Raw genomic sequence first — 17443 nt, 5'->3', positions numbered from 1 at the left:
GAAGTGCATTTCGAAAACGAGGAGAGGATGGGTTGTTGCACAAGAAAGAATTTGTTCCTCACCAGAGAGTTTGCTGGAAATGAAGACGCGGCGATGCTTTATCCAGTTTCTAGCTCTACGAAACGGCTAGCAAGAGAAGTCCCAGTCCAAGTTCGGCGCGGACTGGGCTCCTGCAGAGAGCCGCTCGGAGGCGTGGAGACAAGCAGGAGACTCCGACGCGTCGCGCCAGGCGCAAGGGAAGAGCTGATTCCCCTACTCTGTGCAGCGGGATGCAAGCCGCCCCAACTGCTCTTCCCCTGTTCGGTTCTTCGGGAAACACTTCGCGTGCTTTGTTTCAGACGCCAACCCATCTTTCTCGGTTGGTCTACAGCTCCACCAATCCCGCCCGCCCAGGGCGGGGCTTCAGGGTCAAGGTGGACCAATTCCCCAGCCTCGCCCCTACACGCGCTTTCGGACCCCCGGGGCTGAGTGACAGTGGTCGGGTCCAACCTGCTCTCCCAGAACGTGGCCTCCGCCAGGGGCGTTAGGGAACGAGGCGCCGGAACCAATCGCATTGGACCTCGGGGGGCGGGGCCTCTTTGCCAGCTCCAGACCGGCGCTCTCCGCACTCCCTTTGCCAAATGAGAGATGAGGAGGGGCGGTCGTTCAGTCAAGGTTCAGCCAGTGGAGGAGGAGAGGTGGGCGGGTCGGGAGTGCCTGGCGGCGGGTCCTCAGCTCCCAGCCGAGGTGCGGCGAGCCGGTGGGGGGACCGCGAGGCGAGCGCGGGAGCCTGGGCGGCGAGCGCGGTGTGAGCTACCCGAAAATGCACTCGGATGCCGCCGCTGTCAGTGAGTAACAGAGAGCTAGCCGGCCGGGAGAGGGCGGCTGCCAACACTCTCTGCTCATCTCCCACAGTCTCCGGTCTGCGCCTCCAGTCCCAAAACGCACCGGGAGACCTTGCCCGGGAGCCACCCCTTCCCCTCCCGGGGCCAGGGCGGGCGGTGACGCTGCGGGCGGCGCGGGGCGGGGGCGGGCGTGGGGGGAAGGGGCCGGCCTGCCGGGGGAGGGCGGAGGTGAGGGGGGTGGGGACTGGCTCCATTTCAGTGTTGGGGGAAGGGGGGGCGGGACGTGCGATGAAGGGCCGGGACCAGAGTGTCCCGGGTGAATGGAGGTGGAGGCGGCGGCGGGCGCTAGCGAGCAGGGCTGGGGGTTGGCACCGGCGGCGGAGGAGAGAGAGGGAGCGAGCGAGCGGGGCGCAGGGGTGAGGATTTCCTAGGGGCCGAGCGGTGCGGGCGGCTCCGTGAGAAAGGCGGGTGAGTGCTAGGGGAGCGCGGGGGCGGGGACAATGGGAAGAAGGGCTGGATGGCGGGGGTCGGGGGGGGAAACAATGGGGTGGGGGATTGGGGGCAGCGGCCGTGCGGGGCAGGAGGGCGGGCGAGGAGATGAGGGCTGATGTAATGGGAAAGCGAATGGTGGGAGGGATTGGGGTGTGATGGGATAGTTGGGGAGTCCGGCGGGCGGTAGGGCCTTAGGAAGCGTGGAGGGGTAACTGGGAGTGGTGAGAGGAGGCAGACGTCGGGGTAATAGGATGGAGCAGGTGTTGGGAAGGTAGGGTAATTGGGAGTGGAGAGGAAGAAGGTGGGGAGGGTTTGGGGTGACGGGTTGGAGGTAGGGGTAGAGGAGGTGCAGTGGGGGTGAAGAGCTGGTTGGGAGGGAAGGGAGGTTGGGAGGGGCCGGGGCAGGGGTAAAACTGTCTTGTCCAGATTCGGTCCGCGTGGGGCTGGGGGGAAGGTGTCAGACTACGCGTTTGGGGGAGGTGTATCCTCCCCCGGATTAGGGCCGGGTTCCTTGAGGGGGAGCTCTGAGGTTTGGGGTGCTTGGAAAGGAGGGGGCGGGGCTGAGGTGGAGGGGGCGGGGGAAGTGCCCAGAGGTTGGCGCTGGCCGCGGTTTCCCCCGAGCGGCGGGAAGCGAGGTCAGCGCTGGCGCGGGCTCTGGCTGCGGGAGTGGGAGGCGAGGCAGGGGAGCGGGCTGCGGGTTTTCCGTGGCGGGAGCCGGAGGGGTCGGCCCTGGAGGCCAGGAGCGTGGGGCGGAGGGTGGTCCCTGGCGGTCCGTGGATTTGGCAGTCTGTGACGCAGTTGTCTAATTTCTGGTCGTCAGGTGTGGAGGCTGGTGCCTCGGGACCCGCTTCCCTATCGGGAGGGCCGGACCACAGGCCTCACGCAGCGCCCGCGGGTCGCGACCTCTCCCAGCCTTGCGGAGAAGGCGCTTTAGGGGTTTCCCTTAGGGTCTGGCTCCAGTCGCCGGGTGTGAGGCGAAAGGCAGTCCCGCGGAAAGGGGAAAAGCAGTCCTGCGGCATTCTGGGACTTGTAGTCCGGGCCGCGGTTGGGTTGGGTGCACGTGGGTAACTGTGGAAACGAGTCCCAGAATGCAGCGCGCCCCTCAGAGCTTCCCAGCTCTGCTAACTCGCGCTTTATTCCCCGCGGACTCGAGCGCGTTGTAGGGCGGTGCTCCTGTCCCTTGGGACCTTCTCCCTGTGTCAGCGGCTGGGGGAGAGAACCAAGGCAGACGCAGTCCTTTCGCACTTAGGTTCTTGATCCCCGAGTTGATTATTTCCCTTTGCGTTTGGTGGCCTTACTTGCAGAATAAATGCTTTGTTTTGAACCATCTAGTCCATAGGTTGTGGAAAAACGTTCAAGATGCAACACAATCTAAAGCAGCGTTTAGGATGGTGTATATTTGTGGCATCCAGTGTATATAAACACTAGGTTAAAATGTTCCATCTTAGACAAATCTGGGAATGCAGTGGAGACACATGTAAACCTTGTGAAGATAGTATAAATTATGTGTTTGTAGTTCTTGGGCTGTTTGGATTGACAAAGGAGAGAAGGGGACTTTTGGAAAAAGGATGGGCTTGAAATGAATGACTGTTGGAGGCGGCTTAATGGAATTGAGGGTGGACATGGTCCCATTCATTTAAGCCAGCGTGAAAATGTGAAGATGAGCGAAGGGAATATTTGATGTCTTCAGTTTTCAAAGAAGCATGGGAAGCAAATGAGACTAGAGGAAGGTAAACTCAGTGCAGGACCTTAAGAGGTTTCCATGTTTTTTCGTTTCTGTTCTTTAATATTAGAAACCATCCATTTAGACTGTAGACTCTCCAAACATCACATCCTTTGCCAAGTTTTCTTTACCATTTATATGCGATGACTCCAAAACCTGTAATGATTAACTCAGAGATGACAGAGTATTTTTATGTGTTGTATAGGGTATTTTGAAACTGTTGGTAGCATGGTCACTAGAAGAGTATTATGATGACCCTAATGATAAAAATTTTACCAAGAAGTCCAAAGATTTGGAAACTGGTATGGTTACAGATGAACTGAACTTGAGTACTTGTGTGATTTTATCAGGAAAAGATATCTATTTTATATTTTACTTAAGCTTATGGTGAAATACCCAGGAAATCCTTTGTGATATGTAACATGGTCATGTTTGTTTGTTTGTTTTAATGTGCATGTATCACTGGAATTTGCTCTTGTAAAGGGTGAAGTGTATGAGGTTGAAAACAAGAGCTGTACAAGATGGTGTTTTTAAAGAAAATATTAGGCTAGTCATTTTTTTCCCTTTTCTTTTTTTTCAATTTCATCCCAAAGGGCAGGTGCCCTATACACACACACATGACACTCCCTCTCCCCCAGCCCCAAACCCTGGGTTCCTGTACATAATCACCTTATACTTTCTGCTCTGGTTTTTAGGTTCCTCTTTGATTTTTGGCCTTTGGGGAGGTTCTGTGTTTTCTTATGAACAAAATTTTTTGACTGTTTTAAACAGATGGTTCCAACTTAATGATGGTTCGACTTTACACTGGTGCTAAAGCAATATGCATTTGATAAAAGCTGTACCTCGAATTTTGGATTTTGATCTTTTCCCAGACTGGTGATGTATGATAACTCTCTTGATGCTGGGCAGCAGGCGGCATCCCGTCAGACACAGCAGCTCCCAGTCAGACACAATACGCTTATTACCATTTTGTACCCAGACAACCCTCCTGTTTTTCATTTTCAATACAGTTTTCAATAAATTACCTGAGATATTCAACATTTTATTATAAAATAGGCTTTGAGTGAGATGATTTTACCCAAGTATATGCTAAGGTAATAAGAGCTCTGATCATGTTTAAGATAGGGTAGGCTAAGCGGTTATCTGTAGGTTAGGCATATTAAATGCATTTTCGACCTAGGATATTTTCAGTTTGCAGTGGTCTTACTCAGGGTAAGTGGAGGAGGATCTGTACTGGTAAGAATTTTCAGGTTATCTTGTCAATAACGTTGCCAGGAAAGAAAGCCCCTCATTTTCTCCACTTCAGAGGATTTCTGTACTTGTACTCTTTTCTTCCTCAGATCTTGCCTCCAAGAATTACCCCTATTAACACTTGATCACATTTTTTTCAAATATTTTTATCATTATATCCTTTTCTCTTTTCATCTTTAACTGCTCCCAGAAGCTCTTATTAGCTTATTGCTTGCTTCCTGACAATAATATATGCTTGCATTTTTCTCATCTCGATAATAACAATCTTGCTTAGTCAGCAGTGTAAAAATCATGGTTTTAGAAACTGACCTCATAATGACTTTTGTTGTATCAGTTAGGATGCCTCTGGCAAATAACAATACTCAATCAAGCATGGCTTAAGTAGTAGAACTTATTATTGTTAGCAAGAAGTTTAGTGATAGATGGTTCTAAGGCTGGTGCAGAGTCCTAATGATGTCTTAAGAATCTAGGCTCTTTGTATACTTTTTTCCTCTCTTAGTATTTGGTTTATCAAGAGCCTCAGGCTCATTGCCTCATGTTTGCAATATGGTTGCTGCAGCACCAGACATCATGCCTATGTAAGAAAAGGAGGGAAGGAACATCCTTACAGTTCCCTCTTAACAGAGTGGAGTCTTTTTCTCACCTTAGTGACTTCCTCTTTAGTCTCACTGGGTAGAATTGACCTCATGCCACTGCTAGTTGTGAGGGAGGTGGAGAAAGTGAAAGTCTGGCATTTTCAGCTTCTGTTGTGGGATGTGGACTTTGCTAGGGTGGAAGAAGGGTGAGGAGAATGCTCTGGGTTAGTAGCCTGCAGTTATTTCCCTGAATCAGCTACTTTGTCCAGTTGTCTCTGGCTTGGACTCAGTTTTTTTAATCTGTTGATTTATTTTCTGTTTCATTCTAAAATAGAGGTGACTTACTAAATATAGATAAAATTCTGTCGAGAGAAAGAAAATACAGATTTACAGGCTACACATAAATGCTTGCCGTATGTTAGAAATGGGCCATATATTTGGTTCTGAGCTTCCTAGTAGCCAAAATAAAGAGGAAAACAAGACCAATTAATTTTATTCATTTGGTTAATGAAACTGCAGTTCATTTAATAACCCAAGCTGGAAGCTTAGACATTTCTCATCCTCTTTCCCTGGTCAGTAGCGAGAGAGAGGCTGTATCTCTTCCCATGCCTGTCCTTTCTTTTCCATACCTATTGCCATTGCCCTAGGTCTGATCCATTCTTTCTTATATTGTAATAACCAGTAATCCTTTTGCCAGGCTCAGCCTCCTTTTTATCCTCTCCATCACCAGTTGAATATCTTTGTCCTTACGATCCCCCTACCCCAAAACCTCAGAGGCTCCTAGTTGCTTACTGAAATAAGACTCCTCAGAAGCTGGGGTTGAACCTGTTCTGTAGTTTAAGCTCAGTTTTGAATTCCCCCAGCACTGCTCCCTCCCCACTGCCTTCAGTGCTACTTCAGTGGGAGTTTTGTGTTCCTTGTTCCCTCTCTCGAAGGCTCTCTCCTTCCATTGAATCTCCAAAGACTGTTTACTTCTGTTCTCAGTTTTATCTTATTTAACAGTAGCTGCTTGTTCATTTATTTGTCCCCTCCCCAATTAGATGATAAGCCCCCTGAGATCTGGGACTGTGTCTTACTTAGTAACCACTTTATGGTCCAGCAGAATGCTTCGCTTAGGACCTCAAATATGTAATGAATTGAACTTAAATGGTCAACTCTTGAGCAGTTGGTGAATTATCTGGAAAATTTTAATGTTTCCTCCTGCTATCCTGCATGCTTCCGAGGTGTCTTTCATTGTCTTTAGATTTATCTTCCGGGCATACAAACTTATGCTTATTCATTCTATACCCTTTTTTGACAAAGTTGTCCTGTACAAACCAATTTAAGTAATATATATGTTTAAATACATGTAGATACCAGTTTTGAAGAATGTCTGTGGCATGGAGCATTTCTCAGAGAGGGAGTGGAGTGCTGGTGATATGCTGAGGGGCCCGAGAGCGTGCGTGTGAGAGTACGCGCGTCTGCTTCTGACCTGGTGTGTCACAGGCCGCCGAGGTGGGGAAGGCTTGGGCAGGGCTTGGACGGCCTGGATGTGTCTGTTTTTCCCCTCGTCTTGTTTTATGACCAGATTCTGGTCCAAAGGGCTTATTTCTTAATGTTAACAATACATTGAGGCTCACTAAAGGCTTGCTTTCTTTAGAAAGTGAACTATGTTAGTTGGAGGTGAAGTTTCTGAGCCTCTGATGTTAATGCTAACATCTCTTCATAGGTGGTCAGCTTAAATTAGAGTTAATAGCTTTTCACAGCTTATTCTTTTTTCTTATTCTGAGATTCAAGTTAGAAGTACCTCTTGAGAGTTATTCTGTTAAGCAGAATGTACATTTAAAAATATTTGTGGCTATAAAAGAGGCTATAATTTGTGGCTTATGTTTTAAATAGAAAAAGTATTGAAATTTTAAATAGAATCATATATTTTAGCAATTGTTGCATGACTGTTTCAGATCTAAGGATCTTTTTTCTATCATGTTCAGTATTCTAGTAGACAAAGTGACTGCTGCTTTAGATTTTAATTGTTTTTCTTTTAATCAGAGGATGCCGTTAATGAGTTATTTTCCATCTAGGAAGGTAGGCTTGTAGTTTTTGAAACTACTAATTAATATATTGAGTAAAACACTAAATGATGCAGAGGAAGATCCCCACCCTTCCCAAATAACATTACCTCTGGGTATGATTTTTTTTAGTTCCATCTTTAAAGATATTTTCCTTGTGAATATTTTTTGAAAACCTTTCATTACTTGCTGGCTGTATCAGTAGTACTTGCAGAGATGGTGTGTCATCCGTCTGTGTCCATGATGGCCTTTGCCAGTCTTCGGGGCCCAGGCTCTTCCTCTGATTGGGGAATTCTTACCATCAAAGGCAGAGCTGCCCAGATACACCCACACCAGGGTGTGAATCTGAAGCTGAAGGCAAGACATGGGAAGAAATTGGAAGTGCCAGGGGGCCATTTAAAGAGGATGGACAGTGGTGACCGCTGTCTCTAGAGGCCGTGGGAGCTGCAGTCCAGGCAGGTCCAGGCTGTGTCAATGGTGCGCTCTGCAGTATGCCCTTAGGCATTGTTTTGGTTGTACAGCTGATGTGCTTGGTCCTCTGGTTTTCCTAGAGATTCTGTGAACTACCCAATAACCTTTAAAAAAAAAACCGCTGTTCATATAGCTAGTTGGTTTCTGATGCGCACAACTAAGAATTCGGACAAATCCAACATCCAGACCCGCCATGGGTTGGTACTTGGCCGAGGCCCTTGTGGAGAAGAGCAGTGGTCTGCCTTTCCACCCTGGTTGGTCTCTGTTCAGAGTCCAAGAGTACTGGCTCGAGGTGACCCAAAAGGCTAAAGGGGGACACAGGCAGTGTCAGTCGGAGCTGCCTTTGCCAGTGGTCAGGCAGGACTCTGAGGCACGCATCAGTCACCCCACCGATCACACTCTATGGAGCTCCTACTGCTGTCTGTGCCTGATTCCATCTTTGTCCCCCCACCCCCTCCCCAAAATTCTTGAGAATATTAGGTATGGAAATAATATTGGTAGAATATTTATTTTGTTTATCCAAAATTATATCTGACAGTCTTAATGGCTTTTTAATTGACTTTATTGAGTATAATTTACATTCTGTGAAATTGTACCCATTTGATAAATACGTGTGTGTGTAACCACTACTATAATTAAGATATAGAATGGTTTCATAACCCCTTAAAGTTCCCTTGTATCCCCTTGCAGTCTGTACTTCTCTACCTCCCACCACAGTTTTTTTAAAGATTTTTTTGATGTGGACCATTTTTTTTTTAAAGTCTTTATGGAATTTGTTACAGTATTGCCTCTGTTTTATGTTTTGGTTTTTTGGCCACAGAGGCATGTGGGATCTTAGCTCCCCAACCAGGGATCGAACCCGCACCCCCTGCATTGGGAGGTGAAGTCTCAACCCCTGGACTGCCAGGGAAGTCCCCCACCACAATTTTTGGCATTTAATATATATCATCTTAGGCCTCCTCCGTGTTAGTTGATGATTTGTCATTTTGCTGTTCATGGGGATAGTACAGTATAAAAAGGTGTAATAATCTCTCTCTGTCTTTTTACTGAACTGTTAAATCCAAAGAAAAACTATCAGTGCTGTATAAATTATAAATCTGGTAATTAATACTTTACCACATAGAATGGTCTTGAATTAGATGACTTGTTCCCTTGAAAGATTTTCTGGTGGATGGCTTTTCTTGCTTCTCTGTGGGCCAAAGGCATACAATGCTAGGATTTGCTCCTTGGTTACCACGATTTCTTTTAATTGTTATCTGGGTCAGGCTGAGAGGCAGGAAAGCATAGTAGTTAAGCGTGGGCCCTGGTTCTGGGTTCTGCCTCTGTCAGTTGTGTGACCGTGGATAAATTACTCAACTACTCTGTATAAGCTTCAGATTCCTCATGCATAAAGAATACCTCCTGTATGGTATGGAGTTGTTCAGTCAACAGTGTTTATTGAACACCTACTAGGTACCAGGCCGTCTTCTTCATCTGTCATGAAGTTCCCCTTCCAGTGTGGGGGAAGATGCAGATAACAAGCAGGTAAATCATGTAGTATGTCAGATGGTGAGCAGTTCATTTGAGAAAACTCAAGCAGGGAAGGGCAGTGCACAGGTGCCCCTGTGTGTGCAGGGGGCAGAGGAGCAAGAGCAGGGACGTTGTAATTGTACGAGGCTCGGTCAGGGAAGGCCTCACTAAGAGGGTTGTCGGGCAAGCCCTGGTAGAGGTGAGGGGGCATTCCAGGGAGAGGGGACACAAATTCGGAGACTGAGGAGGGGAGCAAGGCTGTAAATGAGGAACAGCAAAGAGGCTGGTGTGCTAGGAATAGAGTTGGGGACTGGGCAGAGAGAAAGAAGTAGGAGGCAAGATCAGAAGTGATCCTGAGCATTGAATTAGATAGAACACAAAGTATTTAGAGAAACGCTTGGCCCTTTTCTAATGATTACTGTGTAATGACAATTCCTTCATTAGGCTTTAAAAGGAGACCCTTGAGAGGAAAACAGGTTATAAGAAAGAAAAGAAGCAAGTGAAGCGTTCCCTCACTTAGTCACTCACCAAACCTTTTCTTGCTGCTGGGTGCTGCTGTAACAGCATGACTGAGCCTGGTCCTCGTGTTTAAGGAGCTTCCTTCCAGCAGGCTTAGTGGTGGATGCAGAGAGGTCCTGCACAGTTGAAGTATGGGGCAGGGCAAGGTTATTTGGATGCCTAGGGTGCTTTGGGAACAAATAGGGAGTCATTAAAATTATACTTCAGGGAAGGGTTAGCTATTGTCATGTGGGTTTAGCTTTTGAAGTTTTATTATGTGAAGAAAAAGATGGGTGTGTGCCTGAGGGGTGAGGTGGGAGGGTGCTTTCCAAGCAGAGGGAACAGCCTGGCAATAGCATGGGTGTTGGATAGGCCAGAGCGAAGGGAGGCGAGGTGGAGGGATGGTCAGGAGCCACGTGGGAAGGGCTGAAAAGAGGCACCAGGGAGGGTTTATGAGTGGAAAGGAAGTGAGGGGAGAGAGAGAAGTTAGAGGAGGTGAGGCGTGGGGAGAGAAGAGGAACAAAGTGGGATGAGGAGGGGAGGGAGTGACACATGTTTATACGCAGTGATTATTCTTGGGCTGTTCCAGCTGCGGTGCCTGCGTTAACTCATGTGATCCTCACCACAGCGCTCTGAAGTACATTATGTAGGTACTGTTACCATCCCCACTTTCCAGATGAGGAAGCTGAGGTACAGAAAGGTTAACTAACCTTCTCAAGGTCACACAGCTGATAGGTGGTGAACTGAGATTCTAACTCAGGCATTCTGACTCTGGGGTTTAGGTTCCCTCCACTGCCTATGAAATAATACTCACTGTTTTATCTGTGCTTTTCATTTAATCCTTATGGTAACCTGGCAGGTATATTGGAATTCCATATTTTGCCACTGTTATCTTTGTTTTGCAGTTGGTTCTTTTCTTCTTGGAATGGGTCCCAACAGAATAAGGTGTAGGATGAATTCCTCCTTTCCTACTGCTCTTCTTCCCCTCATTTCTGCCATCTCACAGTGACAGTGGGTGTTTAAAAATGGATTCTCGCTGGGCAACTGATTGTGGCAAAGAAGAGTATTTCCATACTTTTTCTTTACTCACTAATGAAATAGTCATTTTTAGTCTTAGATTTTATTTTAAACAGACATTTGTATTAAGCACTTTTTAAACACATAATTTTTATATATAGGAGATACCTAACAAGATTGCAGAAAAGCCAGAAAGCTTATCTTTCAGTAGAGCTACTAATGTAGTTTTTGCGTAACATCTTTGAAATGATTCTCTTTCCTTTTCCTGTAGTTGAGGGTGAGTTTAAGTCTTTTTCCCCTTTAAGATCTCTTTGTACAGATTCCATTCCCAAAATTATTAGACCGCAGATTACTTGTTCTTAATTAAACAGGAAGCTGAGAAGGAGTGTTGTACATTCAAGTCCAGGCAACTGGCTATTGAAGTGAGAGTTTTAAAGACCTGTCCTCCTGTCATCCCTTCTGCCCCGTCTTTACTCTTTGATCTTCTGGGTTCAGTCTGTCTTAGTCTCTTCTATGTTGAATAATAATAGGGATTAAAATAATAAACCTTCATTAGTGCCCAGTATGGGCCAGCACTGTGCTGAGTGCTTGGCATGCACCGTCTCAGGAGTCCTCACAAGCCCTTGTGAGGAGGGGCCTGCTGTTCTGGTCTAGTGAGGTTGGGTTATAGGCAGGGCCCTCAGCTAGGACGCCGCAGAGCAGGGACTCTAACCCAGGGCTTTCCGAGGCCAGAGCTGCACTCTTTACCGTAAATCTGGCCTCTTCTGACATTAGTGAGATGAGAGGGTGATTTTTACTCTGAGCAATGGAGTGGACGGATCTCCGTTCTTCCGTGGGTAGGGTAGGGTGAAGAGGGTGAATCTAGGGCCCTGTGTACCTTGTCACGGTGGGAGAGCAGCCAGACCGGCTGTCCTGGAGCGGCCGACTCCGTTGAGATGGCACCACCAGCAGGCACAGGCTGTGCAGTGGATGACGGGTGCTAGGTGGCACGCCGCCTGTCTTGGGCGGGTGGCTTCTCTCCCAGCCGCTTCTACAGGTCCTGTGAGAGTCAGGAGGAAAAAGCCAGCAGCAGTGGTGTGCTTGGTTGGTTTTAACTTCAGATCTTGTGTTCCATGAAAGCGCCGAGTCACCTGTGATGACCTGCTCCCTTTCCTTGTCAGTTTTCCCCTTTCCATGCTCACCTTTTTGGCTTTGTGCCTTATAAATAGCAAATATTTATTGATGAGGAGAATGATATTAACACCTTCCTCACTGCTACTTTGCTTCATTTAGTTTTCACCTAGCTTTTCGACCTTGAAAAGCCTGGATCTTGATCTTTTCTTCACGCTGCAAGGCTTGCAGTGAATGAGTTGAACTCCCCTCTGGCCCATGCTGAGATTGTGATGTGGATATGGATTGGCTGCGGCAGGCTGGGGATTGAGGCGAGGGTGGGGACGGAACTCTCCTCTCTGGTTGCACTGTAGAGGCACCTGGACTGCTTGAGAAGCCTTTGACAACCCCACTCCTGTTTTTATTTAGTTGGTCTGGATTGGGGCCCGGGCCCTGGCAGCTATTCGCACTGCCCAGGTGACTCTGATGTGCAGCGACTGGATTAATGCTCAGGAGCTTCCTGGGTGCTTGGGGTTTGGTTTGGGCTGGGGGGCAGAGGACTCCAAAGCTGCGGCTGCCCCCCTCGGGCCCTGCCCTGGGCGGAGAGCACAGGCCACCCCGCTCGCCGTGCAAGTGAAGCAGAGTGCCGTGGAGCTGCCTCTCAGGTGGCGCCTGCCGTGTGCCAGGCACCGTGCTGGGCACCTTGCGGCACGGGTTAGTTTGATCCTCACAGCGTCCTTAGGAGGCAAGCACTATTACCATCCATTTTATAGACCAAGAAATTCCTACTTCTGACAAGTTAGACAGGCATGTGGTATGAAGCTGACCCACAGCCTGGCTTTTGGTTTTTTCCTAGCTGTGGAAAACTCGTTTCGGATCTTTGTGTTTTAATAATTTGGCCTCACATGTGAATATGTTTGTTTTAACGAATGAGATGTGTACTTGTGCCATCTCACATAGCTAAATGACGATCAGTTGGTATGCAGAAGTGTAAAGTGGTGTCTGTAATCCCAGTTGAAAATACTACTTTTTACAGCGTCAAAAGTAGACTTCATTTTATGGTAGATTTTGTCTGTCAAGTTATTTGGAGATAAAACTCATTTCTAATGACCTTTTTTACTTAAAATTGCATTTTGTACTTGTCTTGTAAAATGACTTATACTCTGTATGCTTGAGCTCGTGTATAGATCCTCCCTGACTTGTAAGCTGACCCCCTCTTTACACTCTGGCTTCTGTAACCTTCCAGGGTACTAAGCAAATCGAATCTCAGCATTTTAAACATGCTCCAGTCTCGCCATCGTAAAGCCCAAACTCAGCAGTCCCTCAGTCCCCCACCCACACCCCAAAAGCCATCACTGATTTAGTTCTTCATTTTCATCAGAATGTATTTGTTAGTACATATCTGTGCATAGTGCTTATTAAAAATTTTTATACCCGAGAGCATTGCTCACTGATTGGCCACCTGGAGTTTAGCTAATAATAAAATACTTTTGTGAATCTTTAGTGACAAGAGGAAAGAGGTGTACTTAATAGAAATAATATAGGAGTTATGTATCTTTTCTGCACCATCTTTTCTCCAAAAAGGAAAAAAAGAAGTTGGTAGGTTGTTTTAGATTTTACCAGCTTTAGTATCTTTTTATTTAATATTAAAGTTCTCTAACTTTGTGTGCTTGCTTTTTAACAACCTTGGGTGGGAAATGCTTTTTACCCCTGATGGAGTGTGAAGATACATGGACACTTGCTCCCATCAGAAATAAGCTAGAATGGAGGAAGGGGCTTTGGATTGGGAATTAGAAGATGTGAATTATCCCCAGCTTGGCCACAACTAGTTACCTGACCCTGCTTGGGCTAATTTTCGTAGCTCAAGGAGAATTTTTGAGACTTGGACAAAAGGACATGAAATGTTGAGCTTCCCTCTCAGCACCTAAAAGCAATCTTGTTGGTTTTCCTCCCAGTACCATCACATTTTGTGTAGAGGTTAGTTCTAAAGTCCACATGTAAGGTGAAAATCACCTGTATTAAAAATATCACTGGAAATACTTTCAGAAGGTGCCCCTCATCAGAGGTTGTCTCCAACACAGCAGTTCTTTCCTCTAGCGTTAGGACAGGTCGCAGGCTCTTCAGCTGAGCACAGTTGCAGCAGCTGGCTTATGTTTAGGGACTGTGTTTTATGAAGAATACATTTCTTTAAATACTTGACTCATACAAGGTTGTGAGATCCAGTGGAAACTGAGCTGACCCAGTGACCTTCAGATTCCTGTTGCCCAGCTCCCACTCATTAAGTAGAGGCCTTGAGGGCAGTTACTGGGACAATTGACTTTTCTTCTCTCTCCCTCTTCATTTTGCCAAGCAATTGAGTTGAATTTGTGTGAGTTGAATGTGGATGTCCTGCAATCCCGTTGTACTCAGGATGTCTTCCCTCCACTTTTGCTGCCACAGTCTACCTTAAGACCCTAATCATTTCCCACCTCAGCCACTTCCAGTAGTCTTCATGAAAGGCCGCTCTAAATCCAGGCCACACACCCGCCGTAGGGAAATTTATCTAAAAAACGGATTAAAACACTTTCATGGCACCCAGGCTCACAGCAGTGCTTCTCAGGCTTCTCCGCCAGCGTTCTGCTATGGCAGAATTAAGGACTCTCTGGATTCTGGGAGCGTAACTTGGTCTGGTGAAATTTCTTTCAAATTTTGTGCCATAGTCATTTTTTTGTTTTCATGTGAAACACTTGTACATGGATTACCTTTGAGTAGGACTGATGCTGCTTGAATGTGCCATGTTTATCTGTTACATTTGCATACCCTCTGATGGTCCAATTGGAAATACAAGTCCTTGGGAGATTAAACTCTCAAGCAGGATTCAGAGCTGCCTTTTTCTGACCTTGCCTGCCTTTTGAGTCTCCTGATACCTTGCTGCTTCTCATATATGAAGATCTAATTGTGTGAATGCACTGAAATACCCTGAACATATTGAATTTAAGTCTTGATGCCTCTGTACCTGCATTCATTTATTCCTTGAGTATTTATTGAGCACCTGATGTTTCCCAGGTATTGCTTTAGGTACGAGGGATACAGCAGTGGACAAGAGCAAGCAAGTTCTGGCCTTTGTGAAGCTTACATTCTAATGCAAGAGGAAGATGACACACAAATATGACATATATGACGAGGTACTAATGCCATAAAGAGAAGTAAAGCATGGTAAATTGATAGTGAAGAAGGGGTCCTGTTTGTTGGGTCTGGCAAGGTTCTGTAAGAAGGTGATATTTTAGTGGCCACCTGATTGTGAGAGCAAGCCATGTTATTATTGGAGGAAAGAGTGCTCAATGCAACGAGAATAGCACGTGCAAAGGCCCTGAGGTAGGAGCATGTTTGGAGTGTTCACAGAATAGCAGGAAGCTCACTGCAACTGAGAAGAGTGAGCAAGGGGAAGATGAGTAAGAGACGAGATTGGGTACATGGGTAGAGGCGGAATGTGCAGAGAGAGCCCTGAGTCCATGATACAGAGGACTTTTCTTTTGCTTTGGATGCCTTCCCCTTCCGTGCTTTGGGTGAGGTTGAAATTAATTTGTTCCACATGGTAGTTGGTTGCCCCTCAGTTTGCTAAATAATTATCTCTTGCCCATTGGTTTAAAAAAAAAAAGGCAAAAGATTTATTCGATCTGAAGAGAAACCAGAGTATTACATTGATTTGAAATGCCAGTTAATCATATTAATTATATGTGTTTATACATACTTACAAACATACAGACATATGTTTATTAGCTCTCTTCCGTTGATTTGTATTATAATTATAATTACCTCTATACCAGGCATTGGCAAACTACAGCCCATGGCCCCAGTCAGGCCCACCACCAAGTTTTTATAAATAAAGTTTTATAAATAAAGTTTTATTGGAACACAGCCACACTCATTTGCTTGTGTATTGTTTATGGCTGCTTTTGAGCTACAATGGCAGGGTAGTTATAACAGAGGTTGGATGGCTCACAAAGCCTAAAATATTTAAGATTTGGCCCTCTGCAGAGAATTTACCAACCTCTGCTTTATATTATGTATTGTCTGATAGGCAAGTTCTTCCTCATTCTTCTTTTTCAACAATTTTTTGGCAAGTCAAGCATGTTTGTTCTTTTCAGATGAACTTTAGAATCGATCTGCCAAGCTTGCCTGACTCCCTTCCTTTTCCCCCACCTCTTTTTTGGGGTAGGGAAGTGGGAGGCAGGGAGAATAGGAATTTGACTGCATTTAATTAATACTTTAGTAAAGGGTGAAGTGACCGCCTTACAATACTGGGTCTTTCTATTCCAGGAATATAATACCTCTACATTTTTGTCTTTCAGGAAACTTTCATTGTTTCTTCATTCGGTTGTTGCATGTTTAAGTTTATTCCTATGTGTATTATTGCTTTTCATTGCTGTTGTAATTAAGATCACCTCCCAGCTATATTTAACAAGTGACTATTTATGTCATAAAAGAAAGGTTTGGATTTTTATGTATTTGTTTCTCACCCTCTTATGGAAGTAAACTCCTCTTAGGACTGTTAATTCTGAAATTTGATTCTTTTGGTTGATGGTCATTGTCTGAACTTACCAATAATTGTTTTATTCCTAATATTTATGTCTCTGCCTATGTTGTGGGATTCTATACCAAGAGTAGTTTGGGGGAAGTGAATTTTGACTCTCATTGGCGTTCACTTTCTTCCATTATGTAGGTCACAGCAAATGGTAATTATGTAAAAACCCAAACCAACCAACCAAAAAAAAAAACCCCCTGGAAAACTTTATGCCCAGTCAGCAGTTGTTGATCATTTTTAAGAATGCCCAGAAGATAATTTAGGCAGACCATTTATCAAGCAGGCTATGCCTTTCTGCAGAGCCATTTGTCACTTTTAATACAGAATGTAGGGTTCGCATGTCACACAGGAGAGTCAAACCCAGGGACTACTGTGGAGGGCCTTTTGATCATGGACTAAAGTTGACTTAACCAAGCATTTATACTTTGGAATTAAAATATGAGCAGAAGGAGATTTTATGAATGAGTTAGTACTTTCCTAAATATGTTCTCTGTAAAGCATTTGATCTTTATCCTTAACATCTATTCCTAAAGGATGTGAAATCTATTTTAGATTTCAAGGTCTCTTACTTGCCCTGAGCACTGAACAGATGAACCGTAAATTCAATATGTGTTAACCTTTGTGGGTTTATCTTTTAATGCCATTTTGGTCTTTTTTTCCTGAATTTGTGTCTACTCCCCAGCTTCTTACCTTGGTGAAACTAAAGAAGAACTATTCTGTTCATGCTGCTGTTCCTTTTCTTTTTCCCTTTCTTTTTGGTGAAGCGATGATAAGGTGGTTATGGTAGTAGACGCTGGATATGGAAATAGAGAATTGCTGACATATATTATGTGACTTGTGAAATGAACCTTGTTGCTTGTGTTATCTGTAAAGTGAAGCTTCATGTATAGAACCTGATCTTAAATGCTTTTGTATATTTTTTTCCACCATCATTATGAACGTCAGTTGGTGGTATATGAATATAGATAGAAATGCCATCATACACAGTAGAGATGTATCAGGCCACATGCCTCAGTCACAGAGGGAGCTCCAACTTTGAGATCTTTGATGTGGGGCTTGACTTGGACCTACAGAAAGTAGAAACCATTGTAGATAGCTGTGTGGTGTGGAAAATGGTATAATCGAATAGTGTGATAATTGGTGTCTTTTATTCGGCACTCACTGTGATCCAGGCATTACATTGGCTGTCTGCCACATCTAGGCATTGTAATCTCACTTCACAACTGAGGACGTTGAAATTTAGGTTTAAATAACTGGTAGGCCTGAGATTCAAATTGACTGTTAGACTCCAGAGTCAGGTTGTAAAGCTCAGTGAGTGGTGTTTTGGCAGAAACCGTGTGTGTGTGTGTGTGTGTGTGTGTGTGTGTGTGTGTGTGTGTGTG

The 17443-nt window shown here is 45.5% G+C and overlaps 1 protein-coding gene across 5 annotated transcripts in view; it reads left to right on the top strand.

Annotated features, from left to right (window-relative positions):
• The first annotated feature begins 699 nt into the window (after window positions 1–699).
• The window catches only part of DCUN1D4 (defective in cullin neddylation 1 domain containing 4), a 68818-nt gene continuing 52074 nt past the window's right edge, over window positions 700–17443 (top strand). For 2 of the 5 annotated variants that reach the window (XM_029235310.1, XM_029235313.1), the window contains exons 1-2: window positions 775–827; window positions 14543–14661. Coding sequence is in view for 2 of the 5 variants with exons in the window: in XM_029235308.1 (XP_029091141.1) it covers window positions 803–827 (25 nt within the window). In the remaining 3 variants the exon portion in view is untranslated. Of the gene's footprint in view, window positions 828–1162; window positions 1293–14542; window positions 14662–17443 lie in introns of those variants that run through there. The other 3 variants (XM_029235308.1, XM_029235309.1, XM_029235311.1) reach the window with 2 other exon arrangements.

The sequence above is a fragment of the Monodon monoceros genome, unplaced genomic scaffold (genome assembly GCF_005190385.1).
Source record: "Monodon monoceros isolate NGI ecotype Baffin Bay Population unplaced genomic scaffold, NGI_Narwhal_1 Super_Scaffold_20, whole genome shotgun sequence".
In the NCBI taxonomy this organism is placed as follows: domain Eukaryota; kingdom Metazoa; phylum Chordata; class Mammalia; order Artiodactyla; family Monodontidae; genus Monodon; species Monodon monoceros.
Note: the sequence above shows the minus strand (reverse complement) of the source record. Positions and strands in the feature narration are given on the sequence as shown.